At 38.1% G+C, this 24,129-nt stretch overlaps 1 protein-coding gene across 1 annotated transcript; it reads right to left on the bottom strand.

The window, feature by feature from the left end:
- Positions 1-13,948: 13,948 nt before the first annotated feature.
- LOC148026093 (purple acid phosphatase 7-like) lies at positions 13,949-19,905 on the bottom strand. The gene is made up of 8 exons (XM_087693343.1): positions 19,366-19,905; positions 17,348-17,578; positions 16,630-16,786; positions 15,791-15,919; positions 15,468-15,601; positions 15,000-15,128; positions 14,842-14,903; positions 13,949-14,687 (listed from the first exon to the last, which is right to left on the bottom strand). The coding sequence occupies exons 1-8, from the start codon at positions 19,450-19,452 to the stop codon at positions 14,489-14,491; spliced, it is 1,128 nt and encodes a 375-aa protein (XP_087549469.1). The 5' UTR covers positions 19,453-19,905; the 3' UTR covers positions 13,949-14,488.
- Positions 19,906-24,129: the final 4,224 nt, after the last annotated feature.

Below are 24,129 nucleotides of genomic sequence, written 5' to 3'. Positions count from 1 at the left end.
TACATATATGTCCTGCATGTAATAAAACCTACTTAGCATGCTACTAAACATGGTTTTTATGACATATGTCGGGAGATGTTTGCCATGTTTTTGAGCTCAAAAATCATTGATTTTTGTAGTCAACTTATTGTCATAAATCTGAGGACTGAAATTGTTGGACGCAAAGTGTACTTGGCCTATAGGGAATCGAGAACTATCTAATTCAGATTGCATTGATACATAGAGTTGCAAAGATGAAAAATATTGATAGGATTGATAACATAACTCAAATAGTGGGTGAGAAACTCAATAACAACAACTATGCTATCTGGAAGTTCAGGATGGAGAACTTTCTCATCGGCAAGGGTTACTAAGACTTGGTTACAAGTGCGGAGGCTGAGCCCAAACTCCTCGAAAGAAATGCAACTCATGATCATCTTATGACACATTGAGCATGGACTCAAAGAGCTCAAATGGTACTGCATTCGCTATCCCTATGTATTTTTTATGCTATGGTTATGCAAATAATGAATTGCAACTCACCGAGGCTGAGCCCAAACTCCTCGATAGGAATGCAACTCTTGATCATCTTATGACACATTGAGCATGGACTCGGAGAGCTCGAATGGTACTGCATTGGCTATCCCTATGTATTTGTTATGCTATGGTTATGAAAATAATTAATTGCAACTCATTGAAGTATGCATGGAATATTTTGATGAGATACTATGGTACTACCACTAGTGCTAGAAAAATACAAGTAGAAGTTTAACACGATGGATAGGAAAGGACGGTCTATTCAAGACTATGTGACTAAGATAAAGACTATTGTGGATCAGCTACTAGCATCCATTCATATTGAGGTAGATGATGAGGATTTGGTGGACCTTGAATGGTCTAGGGACAAAATATAAGTCCTTTGATATGTCAGTTTTAGTCAAGCTTGAAATGCCTGACTTTAATGAGCTTGTATCCTTACTTATGCACGAAGAAGTGAAATTGGTTTGACTATGAGCTCGAGTAGCTCTAAAAACATAGATGCAACTTTTTACTCTAATCAAAGTAGCCATGGTCATCATGGCAAAGATTCTAGCCATGGCATGGAAACCTAGCAGCATGCATCTCAGCATGGGCAAAGTTAGCAAAGTATTTGCTCGTAGAGATGGTGGATACTCCGTGCGAGGGGGATATCTCAGTCTAGGGGCAAAGGATCCTGGCATACTCAATCTACTCATGAAAATGCTAATAATGATACATATTGCCATTATTGTGGCAAGCATGGTCACATTGCAAAATAGTGTTGGAAGAAGCAAGTTGATCAAAAGGGTAGACAACAAGGACACTATGCATCTCCTAGTCTTCCAGAGCTGGATCTGGTGAGAGACTGTTTGTTATGACCCTGTACGCAACAAAGGCAAGAAGCAAGGAAAGTCTGATGATGTCTAGTATATAGACTCTGGTGCCTCAAACTACATGACACCACATGGCGAGTGGTTTGATGAGCTAAAAACATGTGCTAATGGCTATGCATGCACTAGGGATGATTCTCAGCATGATATAGCACACACAAGGATTGTTCTTTGATTATGCCTAATGGCAAAAAAAAGCACTTGCATGACGTATTGCATTTTCCATCGATCACCAAGAATCTAGTATTTGTCGGTCAAATGGTTGAGTAGAACCTGCAGGTACAATTCAATAGAGATGGCTACTTTATAGAGGAGTATGGCAAAAGATGTAGCTTGGTTGCTAAAGGCCAGAGACATGGTAGGATATTTACACTAGATGTAAACATCCCTAAATTGAATGCTACTATGTTTTCTCATGATGGAGAAAGTATCCGAGATATTGAATTTTGGCATAAGCGGATTAGACATATAAATGTCCAAAAGTTGAAAAATATGTAGTATAAGGAGCTTGTTACAGGGCTACCAAGGTTTAATTATGTTGATTGGGACATGTATGTTTACCGTGTCAGTTTGGAAAACAAGTGAAGTTTCCATTTGCCAAGAATACATAGAATAGCACTAGGCCTTTACAGCTTGTGCACTCAAATGTCTAGGGACCTACACATAATGCATCACCTCGTGGGTCTCCATACTATGTGACATTTGTGGATGACTATAGTAGGTACACATGGATATACATTTTAAAGCATAAAGATGAGGTATTGGATATATTTATGGATTTTAAAGCTCATGCCAAAAAAAATCTTAAATGTTATATCTCATGCTTACAATTTGATGGTGGTGGAGAGTATGCCTCAAAGGAGTTTCATAGATACTTAGTCGAGTTGCATGGGATCAGGAGGCAATTAACTTGTAGCTATACTCCACAATAGAATGGAGTTGTTGAAAGGAAGAACAAGGTGATTATGGAGGTAGCTAGGGCCATGTTAAATGAGAAGGATATGACGTTGCATTATTGGGATGAAGTAATACTTATGGATGTCTATGTGATGAATAGAACATCTACCGCATGAATACATGAAAAGACACCTTATGAGCAATTGTATGGCTATAAGCCTAATATCTGACATTTGAAAGTATTTGGTAGTATTGCCTACATCCATGTTCCGCATGAAAAATGGAATAAACTTGACCCTAAAGCGGTGAAGTGTGTTTTCCTTGGATATTCACAGGAAAGGAAGGTATACAAGTGCATTGTTCCAACTACACAAGAGATATTACTCAACCGTGATGTTGTATTTGATGAATGAGCATCCTAGTATAGTGCTAAGTAGGCTGCAATATATGATGACACTTCACAGGGAATGTATGCTGAAAATGGACAATAAGACACTATTTCTACTAGTGGACCTTATCATGATGCATTTGGTAATGTAAGTCCTTGCATAGGATGGATCCATAGCCATGGGTCTCCACCCATTGACACAAATACATCAGTGAGGGGGAGAGATACAGGAAAAGAGAAGGTTCCTGATAATATTACAAGTCCATTGACTTTAGGATATGACTCTAGTGAGAGTCTGGATAGTGAGTTTGGTATATCTGTAGTGGTTACACCTCAAGTTAAGCACATATATGTACCGCCTCATGAGAGACTGGAATTTAGTTCACCTCTATTGTGAAGATCACAAAGAGAAAGGAAGCCGATGGATAGGCTCACCTACAATGGATACTTAGTGAAACATTATGCATATATATGCCTACATCTTTTGCAAAAGTAATTAAGGATGAGAACTAGTGCAAGGCTATGGATGATGAGTATGAGCCTTTGGTGAAAAATAGAACATGGGATTTGGTTGAGTTTCTTGAGGGAAAAATGCCTATTGGATGCAATTGGGTCTATAAGGTACCATGTAAGTCTAATGGCTCACTAGAGAGGTATAAAGCCAAATTGGTCATGAAAGGATATGCCTAGCAATATGAGATGGATTATGAGGAAACCTTTAGTCTGGTTGCTAATATGGAAACTGTACAAACTGTTATTGTATTGCCTGCATCCAAAGGCTGAAATCTTTATCAAATGGATGTTAAAAATGCTTTCCTAAATGGTGATTTGGTAGAAGAGTTTTATATGGATTAGCCAGAGGACTATGTGCATCCCAACTATCCATCGTATGTATGCAGATTGAAGAAAGCATTGTATGGCTTGAAGTGAGCCCCACAAGCCTAGAATGCAAGGGTTACTTCCTACTTGCAGACACTTGGATTTCAGTTGGGTAAAGCTTATCACAGCCTATTTACCAAGAAAACAGAGATAAGGTATGTGATTTTGGTGCTCTGTGTAGATGATTTGGTAATTACATGTGACAATATACAGGGCATTGATGACATTAAGTTATGTTGTAGAAAGAATTTTAGATGACAAACTTGGGAAAGCTAAAAATTTTCTTAGGGATTAAAGTTATGTGTACACCTCATGGAATATGGATGATACAAAAACAGTATGCACATAATATATTGGAGAAGTATGGCATGCTGGATTGCAAACCCATGGATACACCACTTGAGCATAATGTAAAGATGGCTATTAATACAGGGAATGTGATAGAGAAAGTGACTATGTATAGACATATGGTTGGGAGTATAATTTATCTCACTATCACTAGACCAGCAAACTTGAGTTTGCAGTTGGTTTGATTAGCCAGTTTATGCACTAGCCAAGGAAACCTCACCTAGATGCTGTGAGATGGATTTTGAGATATGTGAAGGGTACATTGTCTTATGGGTTGTTTTATGAACATGGTAAGCTTGTTGAGCTTACAGATTATAATGATACAGATCGGGCTAGCTATATGTATGCCAAGAGATCAACCAATGGATATGCATTTGGTCTTGGAAGTAGCATGGTCAGTTAGAGTATTTAAAAAACAATCTATTGTGGCTTTCTCAAGTACAAAGGCGAAATGCAAGGATGCAACATTAGTTGCATGTGAGGTTGCTTGGCTGGTTAAGTTAATGGATGGCTTGGGCATTCGTGTGGATAAACCAGTCAAGCTATATTATGATAACATGAGCAATGTGCTTCTGGCCAGTTTATCACGCGAGGTCAAAGCACATAGAGATACATTATCATTTCATCAGGAAAATGGTGCTTGGAGGTAAGATAGACCTCATATATGTAAAGACTAAAGACCAAGTGGTGGACATCTTTACCAAATCACTTGGTAGAGATAAATTCACTCATTTTAGATCGTTGCTTGGGATATAGGAAGTGACTTGAGCTTGAGGGGAAGTGTTGAGATACACAAGTTCAGTCATAGTACTTCTACAAACTCTATCCAACAATAGATTAGTTGGATGACATGTGTATGCAATAAATTTAGTCAAACTTAGCTAGTATAGTTAGAGTAAGTCTCTTTACACTGCTTATTTACTTAGGTTGTAGTACATTGTACTTGAAGTTATTCAATTAGTATGAGTTTGATTAATAATAAAGAAATAGTATATATAGAGTTGACTACTCTCTATTGCCCTTATCTCTCTCGCGTTCTTCTAACAACAAGAAGAGCCTGGGCAGTCCGCCAATCAAGTCCACATTTGAACTATCAGGGAAGTGCCTCCTGTGTTGTTTCTAATCAGTATGTTTTGCATTGTCTCCCGTACCACCTTCTCAAATGTAGCCTTTTGGTATCAAGATGTGCACCATCTTCAAAAGATGGCAAATCTCTCAAGGGGCTTCTATGCCTATCTTCCATCGATGCTTGCAATGGTGGTATGATGGTGGAAGTAGTGGAGAAAGGGGAGATTGCCTATGTGTGGAAGTTCTAGGGGGAATCTCCGGGCTTCTTACTTGGTGTGTGCCATATCTTCCAAGAGTGAGAACTTAAAACACAAAACTCAAATGTGTAAAATGAGGTCCAACTTTCAACTTATATCCAAATCTTTTAAAATTTCATAAACTTGAATTAATCTATCCAAGTTTTGGAAAAATATGAGCAATGATCCGATTGACTTGAAACTTTACCTGTGGACCTTCTAGGATACACAACCACCTTGAAAAAATTTGGTCCCATCAAAAGCCTCTAGAACACCTAGCCAAAGGCTCACATGTGGAGCCCTAATTTTGGAAACTCAGAACTCCATACGCGAGCCTCCAACCAAGTGTCCCAGAGGCTTTCGATGGGGCCAATTTTTTATTTTTCATGAGTTCTTATGATGCTTGACATATGGGTGAAGTTTCATCGAATTCTTATTTATAAAATTGATGGTTCAATCTTTTTTTAAAAATGCATTAAATGGATTATATATCACTGAGAACATAAAAATTTTATCAATGAGTATGGATAATTGCATATTAAATGTATTCTCAACAAAACTACGTGCAACATTGGAAACTTACATTTTCACAACATACAAATCATAGGTAAAATAGAATATCATATATTGGATATAGTATTGCCAAACCATAAAATACAGTAAAGATATAGTGCATGACCCAAGTACAACTATTCACCCATGTGTGCATGATTGTGCATTAAATTTGTTTTCAATGAAATTACTTAAAATTTTGGAAGCTTAAAAATGCAGTCAATACAAATCATGGGCAAAATAGAATATCACATATTTGATACAACATTACAAAACCATAAAATGCATGATAGATAGTACATCGCGCCAAGTACAACTAGAGCTAGGTAAATTTTAGCTCTATTTTGAAGGCCACTACTATTAAATACTTAAAGGTCTACTAGAAGGATAACCAAAAACTAAGCTCCATAAAATCTACAACCAGACCTGAGCTAAACATAGATCCATTTTACAAGGTAGCTTCTCAAAGCATGTTATTGACATTAAGATTAAATGCATCTTTCTTGTTGTGAATCTTACGAACAAGAACCAAATCTATGGGCTTAATAGTGATGCATGGGTATGAATGGCTAGAAGTTGACCATCACTCATGCTAGAGCAACTGAAGCATGTGGACCACCATTTCTGAACAATGGTGGACCATCATTCTCGATAGATGAGCCATCATTATTGACCACACTATGGCCACCATTGTTAGCCACAATAGCACCACCATTATTAGTTGTACTAGGACCACCATTGTCAGCCCACTAGGGGGCCATTGTCACTCATAGTATGCTTACTAGATTCAAAAGAGTATTAAGCTCTTGCTCTTACATGTGGCTTCTTGATAAGAAACTTGGAATGTGCCATGGTTGTGATGACATAGGATAGAAAAGTGGAGGGTAGAGTGAAGAGTAATAGGAAAAAAATGAAAGGAGAGACTTGACTTAAATACAACACTTTTAAACATAGTATAGTATAAATGAACTTTAAAATTAATTTATATTTAAAAAATTTCAAAATTATTGTAGAATTAATGAACTTCTATCTCTCTCTATCTCTCTCCCCATCCCATCCCTCCCTCTCTCTGTCTCCTACCACCCCCCTCATGCCCCTCTCTCTCTAGGCTAGTGAATGTTTCAAGGTTTAGAATTTTCAAATCTGTCTTAGGATTTTGAAATCGACTTTTCATCATTTAATTTTAATTTTTTGAAAGTTCCAACAATATCTTCTATCCAAAGTCAAATAAAGTACTCAAGTAGAGATAATCTTAAACTTCTCTCTAAGATAGACATTGTTACATTGTTCCTTCTCCCAAGAAGTATGGTTTAAGATTAATTGACCCAAAAGATAGAGCAATCGATATCAAAACTGTGAAAAATATAGTTCAAACCTTTGAAATTTAAAATAAAATATACAAAAATCTCTTTTATCCAAATTCAAATAGACAAACTATTTGAAGCTTAAGATAGTGCAATCGATATCAAAATTGTGAAAAATACAGTTCAAACCTTTGAAATTTTAAACAAAATTTACAAAATGCTATTTTATCATATTTCAAATAGATAAACTATTTGAAGCTTAAGATGGAGCAATCGATATCAAAACTATGAAAAATATAGTTCAAACTGTAATAAATCTCCCCCCCCCCCCCCCCCCTTGCGTGTTCCATAGGAACCCCCCTATAATTTTCCACTAAAATTATCGCATAGTATTGCACTCACATCCCAAGGGGGAGAACAAACATGAGGGAAAAGTGATATTGTACTTATTCGCGCACCTTTTAAAGAAATGCAATGGTCTTGATGGTTGAACAAACGTATGCCATAATAGTTGTGCTTTCAAACTAATTATAGGTTGTGGTTTTGGACAATCGTCCAAGTGCTTGATTAGTTATATAATTTCATGGCGAGGATATGCGATGAAAAATTCCCATGGGGATAAAGGAATGTTTTCTTGGAAGATGATATTAGGGCTGGCGGCCTTGACTGTGCTTGATTCTTAAATGAATTAATTAAGGAAAGGTTATTTGCACGGGTGGATCATCTCCATGATCGAACCTGAAAAGGGCACTCGATTCATGGGCCAAAGGTCGAGTGGTGAAAAGGCCAACCACGGGAATAATGTTTCACTCCTAGGCAGCTTGCGTGTCAAGGGAGCTCTGGGCACCCCTTACCAAGTCCAGAATGGATTTGAAGACCTCCATGGCCCCAACATCCATGGCATTGGAAGATCTTATTCTAGATAAAGGATGGAAATTGTGGTGCCATGTGATTTGGACCAACTACTTTTGCAAGGCAGAAGGGACATATAATTGCACAGCAAATATGTGTATATGTTATGGTGGCCAATATGATACAGGAGTCGTAGGATACACTAACTGTGATTATGCAAGACATGCAGTAGGAAATCCACCTCTGGCTATGTGTTTATCTTTGATGGGGTGCTATTTCTTAGATGTCCAAGGTGTAAAAATGCACGGTCCTCTCTACTACAAAGGTTGAGTATGTTGCAACCCCACTGAGGTTTGCAAGGAGGCTCTCTGGTTAGGCCGTCTAGTGTGTGGTAGACCTTGATATGATTGACATGGTTCCTACACTACATTCGGATTCTATGAGTGCTATCCAGTTAACCAAGAATCTGGTCTTCCATGCAAAGACGAAGCACATTGAGGTGCACTACCACTTTATCAGAGAGATCATTGAGGACATGTCTGTTAACCTTGTCAAGATCTCAACTGAACAAAATCGTGCAAATTGTCTCACAAAAAGTCTCTCAGCAAAGCGTTTTTCCTTCCTTGGGAAGTTGATGTGTGTTGGATGAAATTACCTCTATTCCTCATCTTGTTATACTCTATGTACACATTGTACTTTGTCATTTTTTTCTTGTTCTCTCTTCACTCAAGACACATTTATCTTTAAGTGGGAGGTTGTTGGGGGTAAAGGCACATGTACCTAACCACCCATGTATTATTATACTGGACAGTACCCGCACCTGCACACTGTAGATGGTAAGCACCCATCACTATCACCTCATTCTTTATTCTTTCAATGACATTTGAATAAAGCAAATGCCGGTCACACATTGTGACTATTGGAGTTCCCACATATTGATTCTCTCTCTCTCTTACTCTCTTGCTCCATCTGCCATAGCTCATACCTCTCTTGCTTCTGCTTGCTCGTGCTTCCACTTGGGCTTCACCCTTCACTTGGTCCTCTGATCTTCTTATAGACATTGTCACAATGGTATTTGAAGATTCATTGACACCTAACACAATGTTGATGCTCTACATCTATATTAGAGGTGATTTATTGATTCCTAATGAGGAGGACTTTTCCTAGTATGTGTAGGATGTGGTTTTATAAGTTGCTTTGTAAATCAAAAATTTGGAATTAAAGAGTATATTTCTCCAAAGTGGCCAGTTGTCCAAAAGTTTCTTAATATGCAGTGGTAGACTCTGTTGCTTTTTAATCAATGTCGATTACAAGCATCTACCCATCTCCAGAATACTAACCAATTGAAGGTGGATCTCATATCTTATATCTCCCAACAGCCTCCCTTTCATCCATCCTTCTTTGAAACCTACAACAACCATCGATCTGTTTTGGGTCTTGCAATTCTCTCTTTGATGTGTTATCAAAAATTGGCTCATAGGTTTGATACTACCTTTCCATATATAAATCCACACCTCAAATCATTACCTCTCTCATTTTCCAACCTTAAGCTGATCCCCAATTTCCTATATTTACTCGTTGTCCTTTTATTGTGGATCGTGCTTTCTCACCTACCCCTCCTCTTCCCATACTATCTACTCCTATCCTCTCTACTTTCTCAACCTATTCCTTAACTCCTTTCTTATCCGATTCAATTCGAATACCTAAATCTCCATTCTTAACCATTCCTTCTTTCTATGATTTCATCTATCCCCATTAATGCAATCTTTATCACTTGTTTCCCTTCCTTTTACCACATCTTTTCTTCCTAATCGACCTCGGTTGGTTAATGACTCTAGTTTTGATTTGTAGATTCCTAGACGCAAAGATGGAATCAAAAGGATTCATTAACAGGTCCTTAGATAAATTAGCATGTTATTCCAGGAGTATGGGATAGACATATTCAAGCTTTCAAATTTATATGCAGTTTGCACAAATAGATCATCAATCTACTAATCCTTCAGTAAGACTGATAGCACATTTTGTGCAATACTTAGCATTCATGCACTGCTACTCTTCACATAGTGATCAGAAGTCAATACTTAAGTTGTGCCTCAATGCCAATGTGGACATTGATTTATCAACATTTAGATATCTTGTACTTCCATGCACATTGTTTCTCTAGTAGATATATTCTAGTTGTAGAGAGAATGTGATGTTTGTAGTTCTTCTAGAATCCTCCCAAGACATTTGTTATTGAACCTCTCTCCTTAGAAAGATTTAGGAACCATCAAGCTTTTAAGCGCAACAGAACCTCCTATATCCTTTAAGAGTTTTTTTTTCAAAGTTTTTATATTTTTAAGGATTGGTTAATGGTTAAGGTGTTTTTCTTTCGTCGAGATTTTTTGATAGACGCAAGTTTTTAGAAGGGTTCATGGGTTGTGCTATTAAAGTGTCGTTCGAGATTTTGACTGAAGATCAGTTGTGGGAATAATGTCAGTTTTGTAGGTGTTATATTCTTATTTTTCTAATGTCATGAGTACGCTCTCTAGTTAAGTACAACAATATGTTGATGAGGGTTGAATGTGATTGATTTTTAGCTCTTTTTTATTATTTTTCAAATGCTGAATGATTTTTTAATGATGGAATTGTTGGATTTCAATGGTGTCCAAATTTTGGAATGGCTGAAATGTATTTAAGAAGTTCATGATGATTTTTGGTTGAGTTAGGATATTCACATAAGTATTTATATATGTTTGATTGGTTCTGATACGACAAATTTGTGTCTATTTGAGCCTATTTTCTTTTTATTTGAGAGTCTGAGCTTATGGATGATTTGGTTTGAGTGTGACTGAGTACATTTTAAATGACTTTTTATGATTGTGAATGGTTTTGGTTTGAGCTATAAGATTTTATGATGTTCTATTGATCCTCTGTAGTGTATTATTAAGTTTCTATATATCTTCTATTTGTTTTTGTATGTGTTTTGTTGAATGTGTTTTTAGCTTGGGGAAGGTTTTCAATCTTGAAAAGGGAAGAATACAAGCTCAATAGATTTCAAAGGAAGTGAAGATGTAGCTGTTGAAGACTTAAAGTGAAGACATAAGTGATAGTGTGGGAGTGTTGTGCTATGAAGGGTCATTGTAGTGTCTCTCATGCCTTTTCTAATAAGACATGCCTTTTGAGGAAAACTCCACAACCAATAGAGGATTATTGAATGTCATTCTATGGTACTGCAAGTGGCTATGATGTATGAGTGATTGAGAGAGAAAGATAGCCATTTTAGTGGTTGAAACTATGTATTTGTGAGAGAGATTGTGAGAGATTGAGAGATGAAAAACAATGAATCATGATGAATGAATTCTATGTTATTAATTTTATTCAAATTTGAGTGGATCTTTGTGTTTTTTTTTAATATTCATGCATAATAATGAATATATGTTGAAAATAAACCCGCAATAGATTCATTTTATGACACTATGTAGAGTTGTTCTTGTTGCTTCTCTTATTTGGCAATATGAAGTGGTGAAGATGTTACTTATTGATGATACAAGTAGTATTTTTTCCATTTCCTTGGTGTTCTCTAGAGAGCTCGAGGATCCTACATAACGTGTCTCAATGTTTTGGCTATGTTTGTTTACGAAGGGCATAAGAACAATCATGTTCTCAATCTCCTCTTACAAGACTGCTTCTTTGTAAGGAAGTCTCAAATACAATTGATGAGACAAAGCAAAGAAAAGAGGGAAAGTCAAAACTTTTGGCTCCTAAAGTCCAAGATGAGATCAAAAGCATCTAAGGGATGAGGTAAAATTGTAGTATATTTGATGCAAGTCAAAACCTTTGGCTTCTAAATCCCTAATTGAGATCAAAAGCATCTAATGGATGAGGGGAAGATTTAATATAATAGTATATTTGATTAAGGAAGAAACTCATAGGATTTGAACTTATAGTTGTAATAGTAAATAGACATATTTTATTATAGAAAAGAGAATGCATCAAGGTAATTGGCACTTTCGGATTGATACTATTTGTGTATGTGAGACTTTGGTAATGCATTCTAGTCTATACATCATCATCTGCATTAGGATGGCAACAGGAACCATCCACGGCCTTGGTGAGTGCAGCAATTGATATTGGAAACACATTTGGTTTCTTAATAACTCATGTGGTGTGAAATCCATTACACGTTTGTTAATTAAGCCTTCATATTTAGATTCATGTTTGAGTAAATGTTAATAAATCATTGGTTTATATGTTTACAATGTGCATGATATGCACATTCTAGTTAATGGGTAGCCTATAAGATGCATATAGCTACAAAACAACATTCCCTTGCTTTCCCCTAAGTTGAGAATAAAAACTGTACATAGTGAATCCATGGTTGATATCCCCTCTTTTAATAAAGTCAAGATTGATTTATCTTATACTACAAATATACTTCATCCCATAACCCTTACTCCCATCAAGTCCAAACATGCATAATATTGGAGCATAATTAATGTTTGTGTCAAGGGGGCTATGGAAATACTTTAGACATTTTGAAAGTTTGAGCTCCCAATAATGACTTGATGAATTGGCCGTTGGATATAGATCTCGTAATATTCTTTCACAAGCACTTTGATATCTAAGGCTAGGTATAAATGGGGTAGCAAAAAAAGAATAGAAAGGGACAAAAAATTAGTAAACTTTCAAACACACCAATTAGTGTAATTTGTAAACCAATGGGTTTTTCTCATTGGATAGATATAGAAATTTGAGATTCAATACACAAACTTCCATTGTCCCTTATTAACAAAGTGGATTGGAAAAGGTGAAACATATATTACCACCACTTAAACCCACTCTAAATTTACCGTGTAGAGAAAACTTGAGAACCAAAAAGCAACACATTGTTCAAATACACATTGATTATGCTTAGCATGATGGAGACAACCACTATAAACCTTACTGGAACTATTTCATTGGTGCACGCATAAACAAAGGTGGAAAAAGCTTAGCAAGTAAGTTAGTAAAAAGAGGATGGGGTTGGACATTGTAGATGTGTTATTTCTTACTCTTTTTCTTTTAATACACATGCATTGAAACACTATTTTATGCGGCAAAAGTCAAATCTAGCTCTCTCTCTCTCTCTCTCTCTCTCTCTCTCTCTCTCTCTCTCTCTCTCTCTCTCTCTCTCTCTCTCTCTCTCTCTCTGTACCTTTGTGGCATTGTCAACGTCCTTATGTCCATCCACAAGCTTACACCATATGCAGGATATTCACATTAAAATTTTTATACTACTATCCATTTGCATGAAATGAGACCAATAATGTCTCATGTTTTTTATATTGATTTTTATGTGCAATTCAAATTTTAATTAGATATATTTTCGTTTTATTGCTCATCACAATGAAAGTAGAAACTTCTAAGGCCCAATAAACCTCAAGTTTTGATACAGGATTTACTATCTCATATACAATTTTATGAGACCTCACATTCTTTACTTCTGAGTTAAAACATGGTTTCCAATGAAGCTATAGTTCTTGGTTTCCAATGAAGCTATAGTTCTCAGTAGTAAGAATGTTTCATAGAGCTCATTAGCAATAAATCGTGAAGTAGATTGAGGCTAATCTAATAATGGCACATATGCTTTGAATGCTCATTCATTGTAGGGACTTCCTCACACAATCATAAGCTCCTAGAGTTGCTCCCATGACTTACAAATCCACATGATGCTTTCATGTGTAAGGAGAAAGATATGCATCATGCCTTCTTCAGTGAGGACTAAGACAACCTAGAGAGAGAGAGAGAGAGAGAGAGAGGTATTACGTATTAGCATAGAAATATGAAAGGGCTACATATGTTCAGAGCTGTAAGGATAAAAACCTTTAACCAAGTTGAAGTCTCAGAAGTGTTTATTGTACTGGCATATTCTTCCACTTTAAATTTTCAGAAAAGCTTTTCTTAAACCAACATATTCTACCAGGATCTGTGTAGCTTTTCTGGGTACTCTCACCTGTCAGTGAGAAAACCCACTGCCACCCAGCTTCTGTGTTAGTCAAATTATGGGGAAAAATGTTTTTGGAGTTCTCTATAAGTAAATTGTAATTACACTATAGCCATTACAATCATAACCGTTATAGATTTATGATTACATTCATACCCATTCATAATATGCTATCCCAGCAGCCTCAAGAGTGGTATCAAGGCCAGCGGCTGAGACAACCAAGAATTTAGGCAGTTTTTCTTCCAATGCATTTTCCAAAATTCACTACCTTACAATATACACTTAAGCAATCTCAGAAATATCTTTGTGGGGTTTTTTGGTAGAGGCTTGCCAGAGTAATGATGTAAAGGGATTAAATACAATACACAAACACGCACACTCCCTCATCTGAAGCTGGGAAGGCACCTTCTACTCTTTATCATTTTAGAGGCATGCTTCTTCTGAATTGGACCATCAAATGGAAGGCATGGTTCTTCAGAATCAGACACTAAGGCAAGATCATAAGGTGCAGTTGGAATAATGTTGAAGCTGCCTTCCGAGTCGATTGATATATGGACCGATGGGATGAGAGAGAAATTGCTAATCGGCATGATGATGATGCATTTTGAATATTAGGCTTTGGAGAGCTGCCCCTGATGGAGGGTGTTGCCGAGGCTGTCGTAGAAGGAGAAGCTGAGCTGAGAAGGTGAGATGGACAGGCTCAGGAAGCCTTGCCCATCATAGTAGAACTGCAGCCCAGTCATGTTGGCACTGGAATCTATGCCCCTCCATGCCTTGGACCCTCCTCCACTAGTCAGGTACTGGATTCCACTGAAAGAAAATAGAGAGCCCAACATGAGATATTACTCCACAGCTCCATGCCATTGTCTTAAAAAGTGGTATTCTTTGAGATGGTTTTAGCTAGTCATATTCTGAGTCTTAGCCGAAGTACATATTGACTGGCGGCTCATTAAGATCAACTTACTTTCCAATTATGTGCTCCAGACAATGATCATGCCCATTCAAGTAAAGATCCACATTATTTGCCTGTGCCATGACCAACAAAATAGTAGAGCATATTTAACCTCTTCATAACTAGCCTTTTATTTTGTTTGATCCATTCTAAATGAAACAGAGTCAAACCTCCAGAATAGGCAAGATTTGATTGTCCAGCTCTAGGGTATCCCCGTGCTCTCCTACACTTCGGATTGGATGATGACCAATCACAATTTTCCACGTGGCACTTGATGACTCCAAGCCGCTGGCTAGAAACTGTGGCCCAAAAACAATTCAATTCATGATGTGCCCAATCACACACACCCAATCACCTTGCAGTCTCTATGATCCTACTCCCACATAGATCACAAAAGAAAACAAATGAAAATGCAAGTTAAAACATGCACAATCACCGAAAAACGTGGATGAAAGTATTGACAATCCACATTACAGTTGGGAATCCATGCTAAGTCGTGACTGCTCTTGCTTTAACTTACTTTCTTATAGACTGGTGTTTTAGAGTACTAATTTATGGGGTCTTCAACATGATTTAGTACCCTGTGATCACTATATTGAGGCAGAGCTGCTTTTACACAAATCAGGCCTTGTCTTTACCTCTTTCTGCTTGTCCAGATATTCCTGCTTGGGCAAAACCCCTCTCCAGTCATACACATTATCAGTGTCTGTCCAATACTTCTCCACGAATGGATTTGTATCATAGAAGAAAAAATCAACATAGCTTGCACTTCCTGCACATATGCCTCATTGCAGGTCAATCAAAAGACAAAGCACCTTGACCTACACAATTGTTTACGGAAAACTAAATTTACAATTTTTTCGGTTATAATGCCACATTCCTTGTAGGTTATGCAACCTTTTCTCAAGCAGAAAAGTCATATTTACTAGTTAATGAAAGGTAGTAAAGATGAAATGTGCACCTTCCGAGGATTCATCCAGCTGATGCCTCACAGAAAATGATCTTTCACAATGCCATCGGAAGTCATTCACAGTCAGTTGTCTATCCAGCTGGGCAAGGACATCACCCCTGTAATCATGGTTCCCCAGAACTGTGAACAAGAAAGAATCAATAAGAAGTCTGGTCTTTATTAACATAAGAACCCTAGATATCTTTATGATAGTTATTTCATTAACCAAAACATTTCCGGGGTTGATTGGATCCACTTCAGCTCTGATAGACCTTAAAATCACATAATCAGTGATGATGCCCTTGTATATGTGAGCCTTCTGAGTTGTCGGTCAGTTTACATGGGTTTTTATCAACTAAAGGAGTCAAACTTGCATGACAAGGGAAAACTCTATCGATACAAATCCTGTCAATACCCACACAGATGCACTCATATCAAAAGGTCGACCTGTGCTTAACTAACACTCTGACCCCCTAATGCACTGGCATGTTCACATCTGTCAACCTCCACCCCATGATCAGGCACCTTAACCAACTGAGCTACAGGAACCCACATACACAACAATGTGGCATGTAAAATCCTGACCAAGGGATACACACAGCTTCATACATAACATTGACTACAAAAAACATGCACTCTTACACTTCTAACAAGAAGTTAAACATGTGTAATTAGGACAGAACATTCTTTGTAATTAAAAGCTCCATGAATTTACATAACATTATTTGTAATTTAAAAACTCCATGAATATCAATCCTTAGCAACTCTTCAAGTGGGCTTGTGAGCTCAAGACTACTGAATGCACCATCTAATGCAACAAGTCATTAAAGCAAAGCATAATAGAAAAGTACCTACGTGCCATATCTTCTGCAGGCTCTGGGCTGTGTAAATTTGGGTGAAGGATTTGTAGAAAGCAGTGTCATTTACTCCAGTGAGTCCATCCTCGTAAAAATTATCGCCTGTGGAGATGATAAACTCCGGCCCAAGCAAATCCCCCACTATGCCCATCTGCACCCACAAACACACACAGATCATTAGATTGTACTCAAAAGAGTAGAAATACATCAGAAGGTCATCAAAATTGGAAAAATAGGTAACACACTAAAATTGGTTGAATAAAACGCCCAAATTGTAATTAAGTTGTGATCAGAAAACGGCTGAATTGTGATTAGGATACTAAATCATCTGATTCGAGAAGTCGGTCAAGTTGGGAAATTTTTGACGTATCGCAACACACCCAATTTAGAATTACACCTGATTTAAATATAACGTCAGATAATTGGGATTTTCACAGCACAGTAAAGTTGATCACGAGACGCCCGATTTTGGAATTTGATTACTAATCATCTCACGAAACAGGTTAGCAAAATTGGAGAACAGCACATAACTGAAAGCCTGTGATTAATCTTCTCATGAAACAGCTCGGTAAAATTGGAAAATTTATCACGCAAAATAGACTTGATCACAAGACAAAAAACAAAAAATTGAAAGCCTGTGACAAGACTGGTGAAATTTACACTGGTAATAGCTGCAACAGTTAACAAGGTAAGAAATGATTGTGAGAGAAACCTGGTAAGCTACGGCTGACTGATTGTAATTCCCTTCTCTTCCCCAGTCGCCCACCACCAACACATTGAGAGGCGAGGAGCTCTGAAGCTGATAGGAGAGGCGGCTTTCTTCATGAGAGGCTGAGATGGCGAGTAGCAGCAAACCCAGCAGGCAGGAGACCAGGAGGAGGGCACCAATAAGAACATGCCTGTGCCCCGGGTGCTTCACGGCGGGCCCCGCAGCTATGGCCAGCTGAGAAACGAAATTTCAGACAGTTATGGCCTGCTCAGAAAAAACAATCATATGAACACATGTCTTATGTCACAACAGTCAGATAAACACATGTCCCACTCCAGGGCAAAAACAAGGGAAATATCCCCTTTTCCAACGTGGGAAAATGTCAAAAACTTCTTATGAACATCGTCATCATGAGCTTCTACTGCATGGGAGCTACCATAGCTGGGGCAAGGATGGCAGGCCCAGGGCTGTGCCCCCATTCTCCCACTTTACTAACAAGCAGCCCCCACTGCTTGCGACGCACTGGCAACCCACTGCAACAAGTTTGGTACGTGGAGGCTCCCTTGAAGGAGCCCATAATGTTGCAACCCATACCTCCATTGCAGGAGCTCATGAGGTTGATACTACAGCATGATCATTTCGTGTAGTTTGGGGGACGTTGACACTGTTGCATGACCATTTAATGTGTTTTGGGGGATGGGTACCGCCAGCAAACTAGCACAGGTAGTTTTAGACAAACTAATGACACCACACTAGAATTCCCGTATACTGAATTAGGAAAACACCATGAGCTAGAGAGGGACATACGTAGTCCCATATACCTAGCTAGGTACAGTTAGGAGTGTCGCAGAAGGGACCATATACATAGCTAGGTATAGTTAGGGTCCAGGGGCAGGGACTCCCAGCGCAGCTCTCCCTCGCAGAAGCTCATGATATCGACCACTAAAACGATACATAAGGGAAAAGAACGCCCCTTTTCTCAAAGTCAAAAACTTCTTGTGCTTGTGGCCGGAATTATATGCCAGGCGCAACAAGCTAGGCATGTGGTAGGCACAAGCTGTTGCCATGGAGGACAAGAGATCATCACCCGCACCTGCCTGAAGTTCCCTCCCCCAAGGCAACAGGCTAGGCTATGGGGGGGCTGCCTTGCAAGAGCTCATGATGTTGCCACACCCCATTTACCCCGCCTGTTGCAGTAGGCAGTGGGGATCGCAGGCATGGGCAAGAGCTCATGGTGTTGACTTAACGATATGGGAGTTTCTCATGACTCAAGATTCTTGTGTGCAAGTCCCAAGTCTTTGATTAGCGAAACATAGGCAACCCAAGTCAAATCCTATAGTTGCTTGACAAACCCAGATCCTGTATCTGGCAAAGCCTGTAAGGCTAGTTGGTGAGTCTTAAAAGAAAAAAGCAACCACAGAAGCAAACCAAATCCTTCATCTGCCAAAAATCAAGTTACAGTAGGCATGACCCAGACAGGTGACCCAAATAGACAGACCAAATGGCTTCTCAGAAAACATAGAAAGTTATTATCCCACAGCTATTATAGCCCACAGAGATAGCCCACCTCCCTTTCTGATCAAGAAAGTTCCATCCAACAAAACTCACTATCACTTCCCCCATTCCATCACACAAAACCCATTACAGATTTTTTTTCATCACATTTTCCCTCTACTAAACAGAGACCCCATCAGATAAGACTCACTCACTGCTATATCAGTTAGCGTAGATGCTAACCCCACATCATGCCTGATCGAGAGAGCTGCATCAGAAATTGTTATAATCAGGGGAGTTAAGACTACCAATTTTAGTTGATGATGAGAGCCATACTTTTGATCAGGCAAAGAAAAGAAAGCTGGTCTTGAGACAAAAGGGAGACAGAAAAGAGAGAAGATCCGGGTAAGAACACAGCGAGAGAAGATAGGGCTGAGACACGGGCAGGGCAAATCATGGTCCCTGTTTTAGTATTTCCATACTTTGCAAGAGAGAAACATACGGCTCGATTTTCTCGAGTCACTTACCGATGAGGTAGGGGTGTGATCGGAGAGAAGGCCTATTTCCACATCTTCTCTGGGCCGAGAAGCGGAAGCCAGGGATGTTAGCCCCATATTATTATGTCCTCTGCCAATCCAATGCCTGCACCCGATCAACACGGAGATCCCGGAACCTGCTATTCTGGTAGGAACGTATTCTCTCTGTCTCCTCCAAAGCTTCTGGTATGGGCAGGATTATTAGGACTTTATTATGGGCAGTAGGAGGCCTAAGATTACCTGTGTGTAGTTTTACCCTACTATATATTTGTGATGATGGTGAGGGTGATTATTATGCTGATGGGAAGCTGCCCTCTCTCCTAAGAGGACATGGCCCTCCTCTCTCCTCTTCTCCCTATTAATTATATTACACACCTTGCACACAAACCCTTGCCCCCTCCTCTCTCCTCTTCTCCCTATTAATTATTACACACCTTGCACACAAACCCTTGCCCCCTCCTCTCTCCTCTCTTAGCTACCCTTGCTCCTAAGGGGAATGAGGGGAAGAGGCAAGGCCCAAGGGAGGCCTTGGCTGATGGAGTAAGCAACCAGAGAAGGTAGCCTTGAAGAAAGAAACAAATAATATTGGTGGGGCCCATGAAATGGAGGTCACTTTTTGATGTTGATGTTAGTGAACTTTAACACCACCTTTTGTTTACACCCAACCTTTGATGTTTTTCCTAATCATGGGTAGCATATACTCTCAGGATCCGCCCATTGAGACCACTTCACTTCAATAGTGGTACAGTCGTATCGGGTAGGGGGCCCCTCCTACATAGGATATCCAAAGAAGAATGCTTTTCTTCATGCCCAATAGAATATCCGCTAAGAATATTTTGCTAGCACAAACACAATAAGTCTATGTACTACGGAATCTTAACTACATAACATCTTTGGACTCATAATCGTGCAAACCATAGGGATATGGTACACTTTTGGTATTCTCTTGTTATGAAAATAAGATTATTTTTGTTTACTTATTTTTGTAGATTTCCGTTTATCTATTTGCCCCTTGATATTGACTTGTTATACACTGGCCCATGCATAACAAGTCATATTTGTGATTTTTAATTATTTATTTTGGTAAACTTTTATATGCTTTTCATCTATTTATTTTTATAGATTTTCATTCGTCTACTTGTGACATGATATTGACTTGTTATGCATGGTTCTATGTGTAGCACCGGTTGCATTGTGCCAGTTAAATACATGGCAAAAAACTAAATGTATTTTGCGTTGTGGTGAGCGAATCATAAAATAGAAGCTTACGGAATAATTATTTTGAGTAGAGCATATTTCAAGGCTCAAGGATTAATTATTTTTGGATGCTTCACTAGCATAATTTTTTTTTGTACTCACGAGACTACTATATGTACACACATGCAATTTATTTATTTGGTTATCATCTTTGTGCAAAGCCTAAAGGGCTAGACAATTATTTTTATAAACCTTGAAGTAGGTTTATTAGATAGTTGTCAAGCATTATTCGGCCAAAAGCATGGTGTTCAAGCAAAGAAAGCAAGAAGCTCAAAAAGATGCTTTATCAATGTATTTTGAGCACCAACAAGATAATGCAAATCCATACATACATACATGGGGGAGGTGCTCACCCACACATGGAGAAGAGAATTTACCCAATGCTTGTGTGGTGCAATCTTTTTCTATTTTCTCTCTTCTTGCAATTTATTTGTTGTCTCAATTTCTTGTCAATTTACTTTAGTGTATAATGAAGAACTACAATATATTTGCAAATTATCAATGATTGTTTAATAATGGGTCCTTTTTTTTTCACAACAAGGTCCACTCTCATTTGGTTTTTTTGGAAGTCTAGTCCATAAAGATGCATTAAAGGAGTTAGTATCTCATTATTTAACCAAAAAATTAATTTTCAAATCAAAGTAACGCAAGATTTTAGACGCTAAAACCTTTGATTTAATAATATTCACATTTTACATTATGGAAGACTTCACAAACCAAAAAGTTTACTCTATCTCAAGACACATTATCAATCTTATGCTGTATCTTGAAAGATTCAAATTTCTAAAACCCCTACCACTTTACAAAGGGCTAACAATAACATAGACATACTAGAAAACATGGGAGACATCAAGTCATACAATGCTTTTGGGAAGAATCCAACAAGGTCATGAACCTAAAGCTTCCACCAAACCTAGAAAATATGTTAACCACCACTTAGGTGCACACACGAATGGTAAATGAACATCCCGCATTGTATCTCTTGTCCTATCCTCTATTGTAGTAGTGAAAATGATTCGATGCTTGAAGCATAGACCAAACATGCAATTGTAATGTCATGGCTTTAAAGCCGTGAGTGATAAAGCTTCAAGTTTCATTTGTGTGAAGAGCAATTCAATCAAAATGTTTGTGTTCCAATTAAAAACCTTGATTTGGGGATTGTGCAAGTTCTTTTCCTTTATTTTTGGATACTTTGTCAAATGTGTTTTCCATTTTTATAGCTAGGACTTGGCATTTCAATATTTGTTCTACATGATTCTTTATGAACATTGTGCTCATCATCAAGTATTCATTTACTTGGATGGAGACGTGAGTTTGTGCTTAACTTTTTCGAGACTAACGATTGTCCAACTATCCCATCTTAAAACTCCACTTTAGATTGCCTTATGGGTGGGACTCCTTTAAGACTCAGAGGGCTTTCCCACACATAAAGTGCCAAAATTATTTAACAATGTCTTCATGTCTTGATTTGTACATTGACACAAGATCATGTCCACATGGAGGGATCCCATGGAAAGCTTAAGTTGTACACGTAGAGCCTTGGAGGGATCTCATTAATAATAGCTTACCTTTTTCAAAGAAATGTGGTAACTTTTCTAATATTTGTGGTAGGTTCAATTATATAAATGTATTATAGCTATAATTAATATGTTTACTATTGAATTAACATATAATCATATCATAGTGTGGTGTCTTGGGGAGGGGGGAGAGAGAGAGAGAGAGACTTCTCCTTCATGCCTATGGAGAACTATTGAGAAGATAGGAGAAAGTTTTATCTGAAGGGGAGAGAGAGACACAGATAGAGACCACGCCAATTAGTTCTTGCTTATTGAGGAGAAAGGGGGGCAAGTGGGAAAATTTTGTAGAGAAAAGGAGAGAAAAAGAGAAAGTTCTTGGGACTAATGAGAGGCTTCCATGTGGCACCCCCAAAACCTTCTAATACAAGTATAGAATAGAATATCTTACTACTATATTATTTTCATTGTAGATTTGGAAAGCCCCGAACCTATAGAGGGATTCCTAAACCTACCCCATTTTCCAAACCTCCCTTTTTCAATTAAAACCCCCTCCCCTCCCCTCTCTCTCACGTGTAATCTCTCATTTTCTCTTCCCCCTCCCCTTTTTAATTAAAAGCCCCTTTCCCCCCTCCTCTCTTCTCTCTCTCTCTCTCTTTTAAATTAAAACCCCCTCCCCTCTCTCTTACTCATAATCTCTCTCTTTCTTTTTCCCTCTCCTTTTTAATTAAATTCATCCCCCCTCCCCTTTCTCTCTCTTATATGTAGGGCCTAGGCAATCTCTCTCTCTCTCTCTCTTTGAGATTAAGCTTTTTAATTAAATATTTTTAAAAGTTTTTTTAATTTAATTTTTTTAATTTTTCACACACTTTAAGAGGGAATAGAAGAAGAAGAGAGAGAAAGAGACGGAGAGAGGGAGAAAGAGAAAACAAAATAGTCTTTTTTAAATTAAACCTTTTTTAATTTAGTTTTTGACTTGAAGAGATATACAAAGAGGAAATATATGATTTGAAAGAGAGAGAAAATAGAGGGAGAGAAAGGGAAAGAGAAAAATAGAAAAATAGAGAGAAAAGAGAGTGAGAGAAAAAAACTTGAAAGAAAAAGAAAAATAAGGGGAGAGAGAGAGAAATCAAGAGAAAGATACAAAGAGAGCAAAAAAGAAAAAAGAGAAGAGAGAAGAAGAGAGAGAAAATATAAAATTTAAGAGAGAGAGAGAGAGAGAAAGAAAAAATGAAAAGAGGGGAGAAGAAAAGGGGAGAGAGAGACAAAGAGAAAAAAGGAGAGAGAGAGAAAAAGAAGAAGAAGAAAGAGAATTATAGAGAGAGAAAAGATAAATTTAAAAGAAATAGAAAAAAATTGAAGAGTAAGAAAAAAGTTTAAAAGAGAAGGAGAGAGAAGGAAAAGAGAGGAGAGAGGGGGGAGAGAGAGAAGAAAAGTAGGGGGAAAGAGAGAGAAGAAAAAGAAAGAGGAAAAGAGAAAAAGAGATGAGAAAAGAGAGGAAAGAGAAAAATCTTTTATAATTTAAATATTTTTTGTGAGAGAGAGAAGAGAGTGTTGGGGGTAAAGGCACCTCCTCCTAGCCGCCCGTGTATTACTACACTGTATTACTACACTACATTGACAGTACGCGCCACTATACACTGCAGGTGGCGGGCGCCCATCACAGTCACTTATTCTTTATTCTTTTAGTGATAGTTTGAATAAAGGAAGGCTCGGCCACACATTGTGGTTGTTGGAGTTCCCACTTTTGAGTTTCACTCTCTCTCTTGCTCTTGCTCTCCTTCCGCCATAGCTCTCACCGCCAAGCTTCTTCCTCCTAGGTTCCACTTTCCTTTCAACTAGTATTAGAGCAAAGGCATTGGAGCTTGCCTGGCATTCTCTTCAGTCCGGATTTGAAGAGCTTCAATGGCAGCCATGGCACCTTCATTTGTAAGTATGTTTTGATCTCCCACCTCCTCCCTGAGCTTCTAAACTTCCATTGGCA

Source organism: Lygodium microphyllum, chromosome 14 (genome assembly GCF_053477565.2).
Source record: "Lygodium microphyllum isolate KBCC chromosome 14, Lygodium_microphyllum_v1.1.10, whole genome shotgun sequence".
Lineage (NCBI taxonomy): Eukaryota > Viridiplantae > Streptophyta > Polypodiopsida > Schizaeales > Lygodiaceae > Lygodium > Lygodium microphyllum.
The sequence above is the reverse complement of the archived record's forward strand: the minus strand, read 5'-3'. Positions and strand labels throughout refer to the sequence as shown.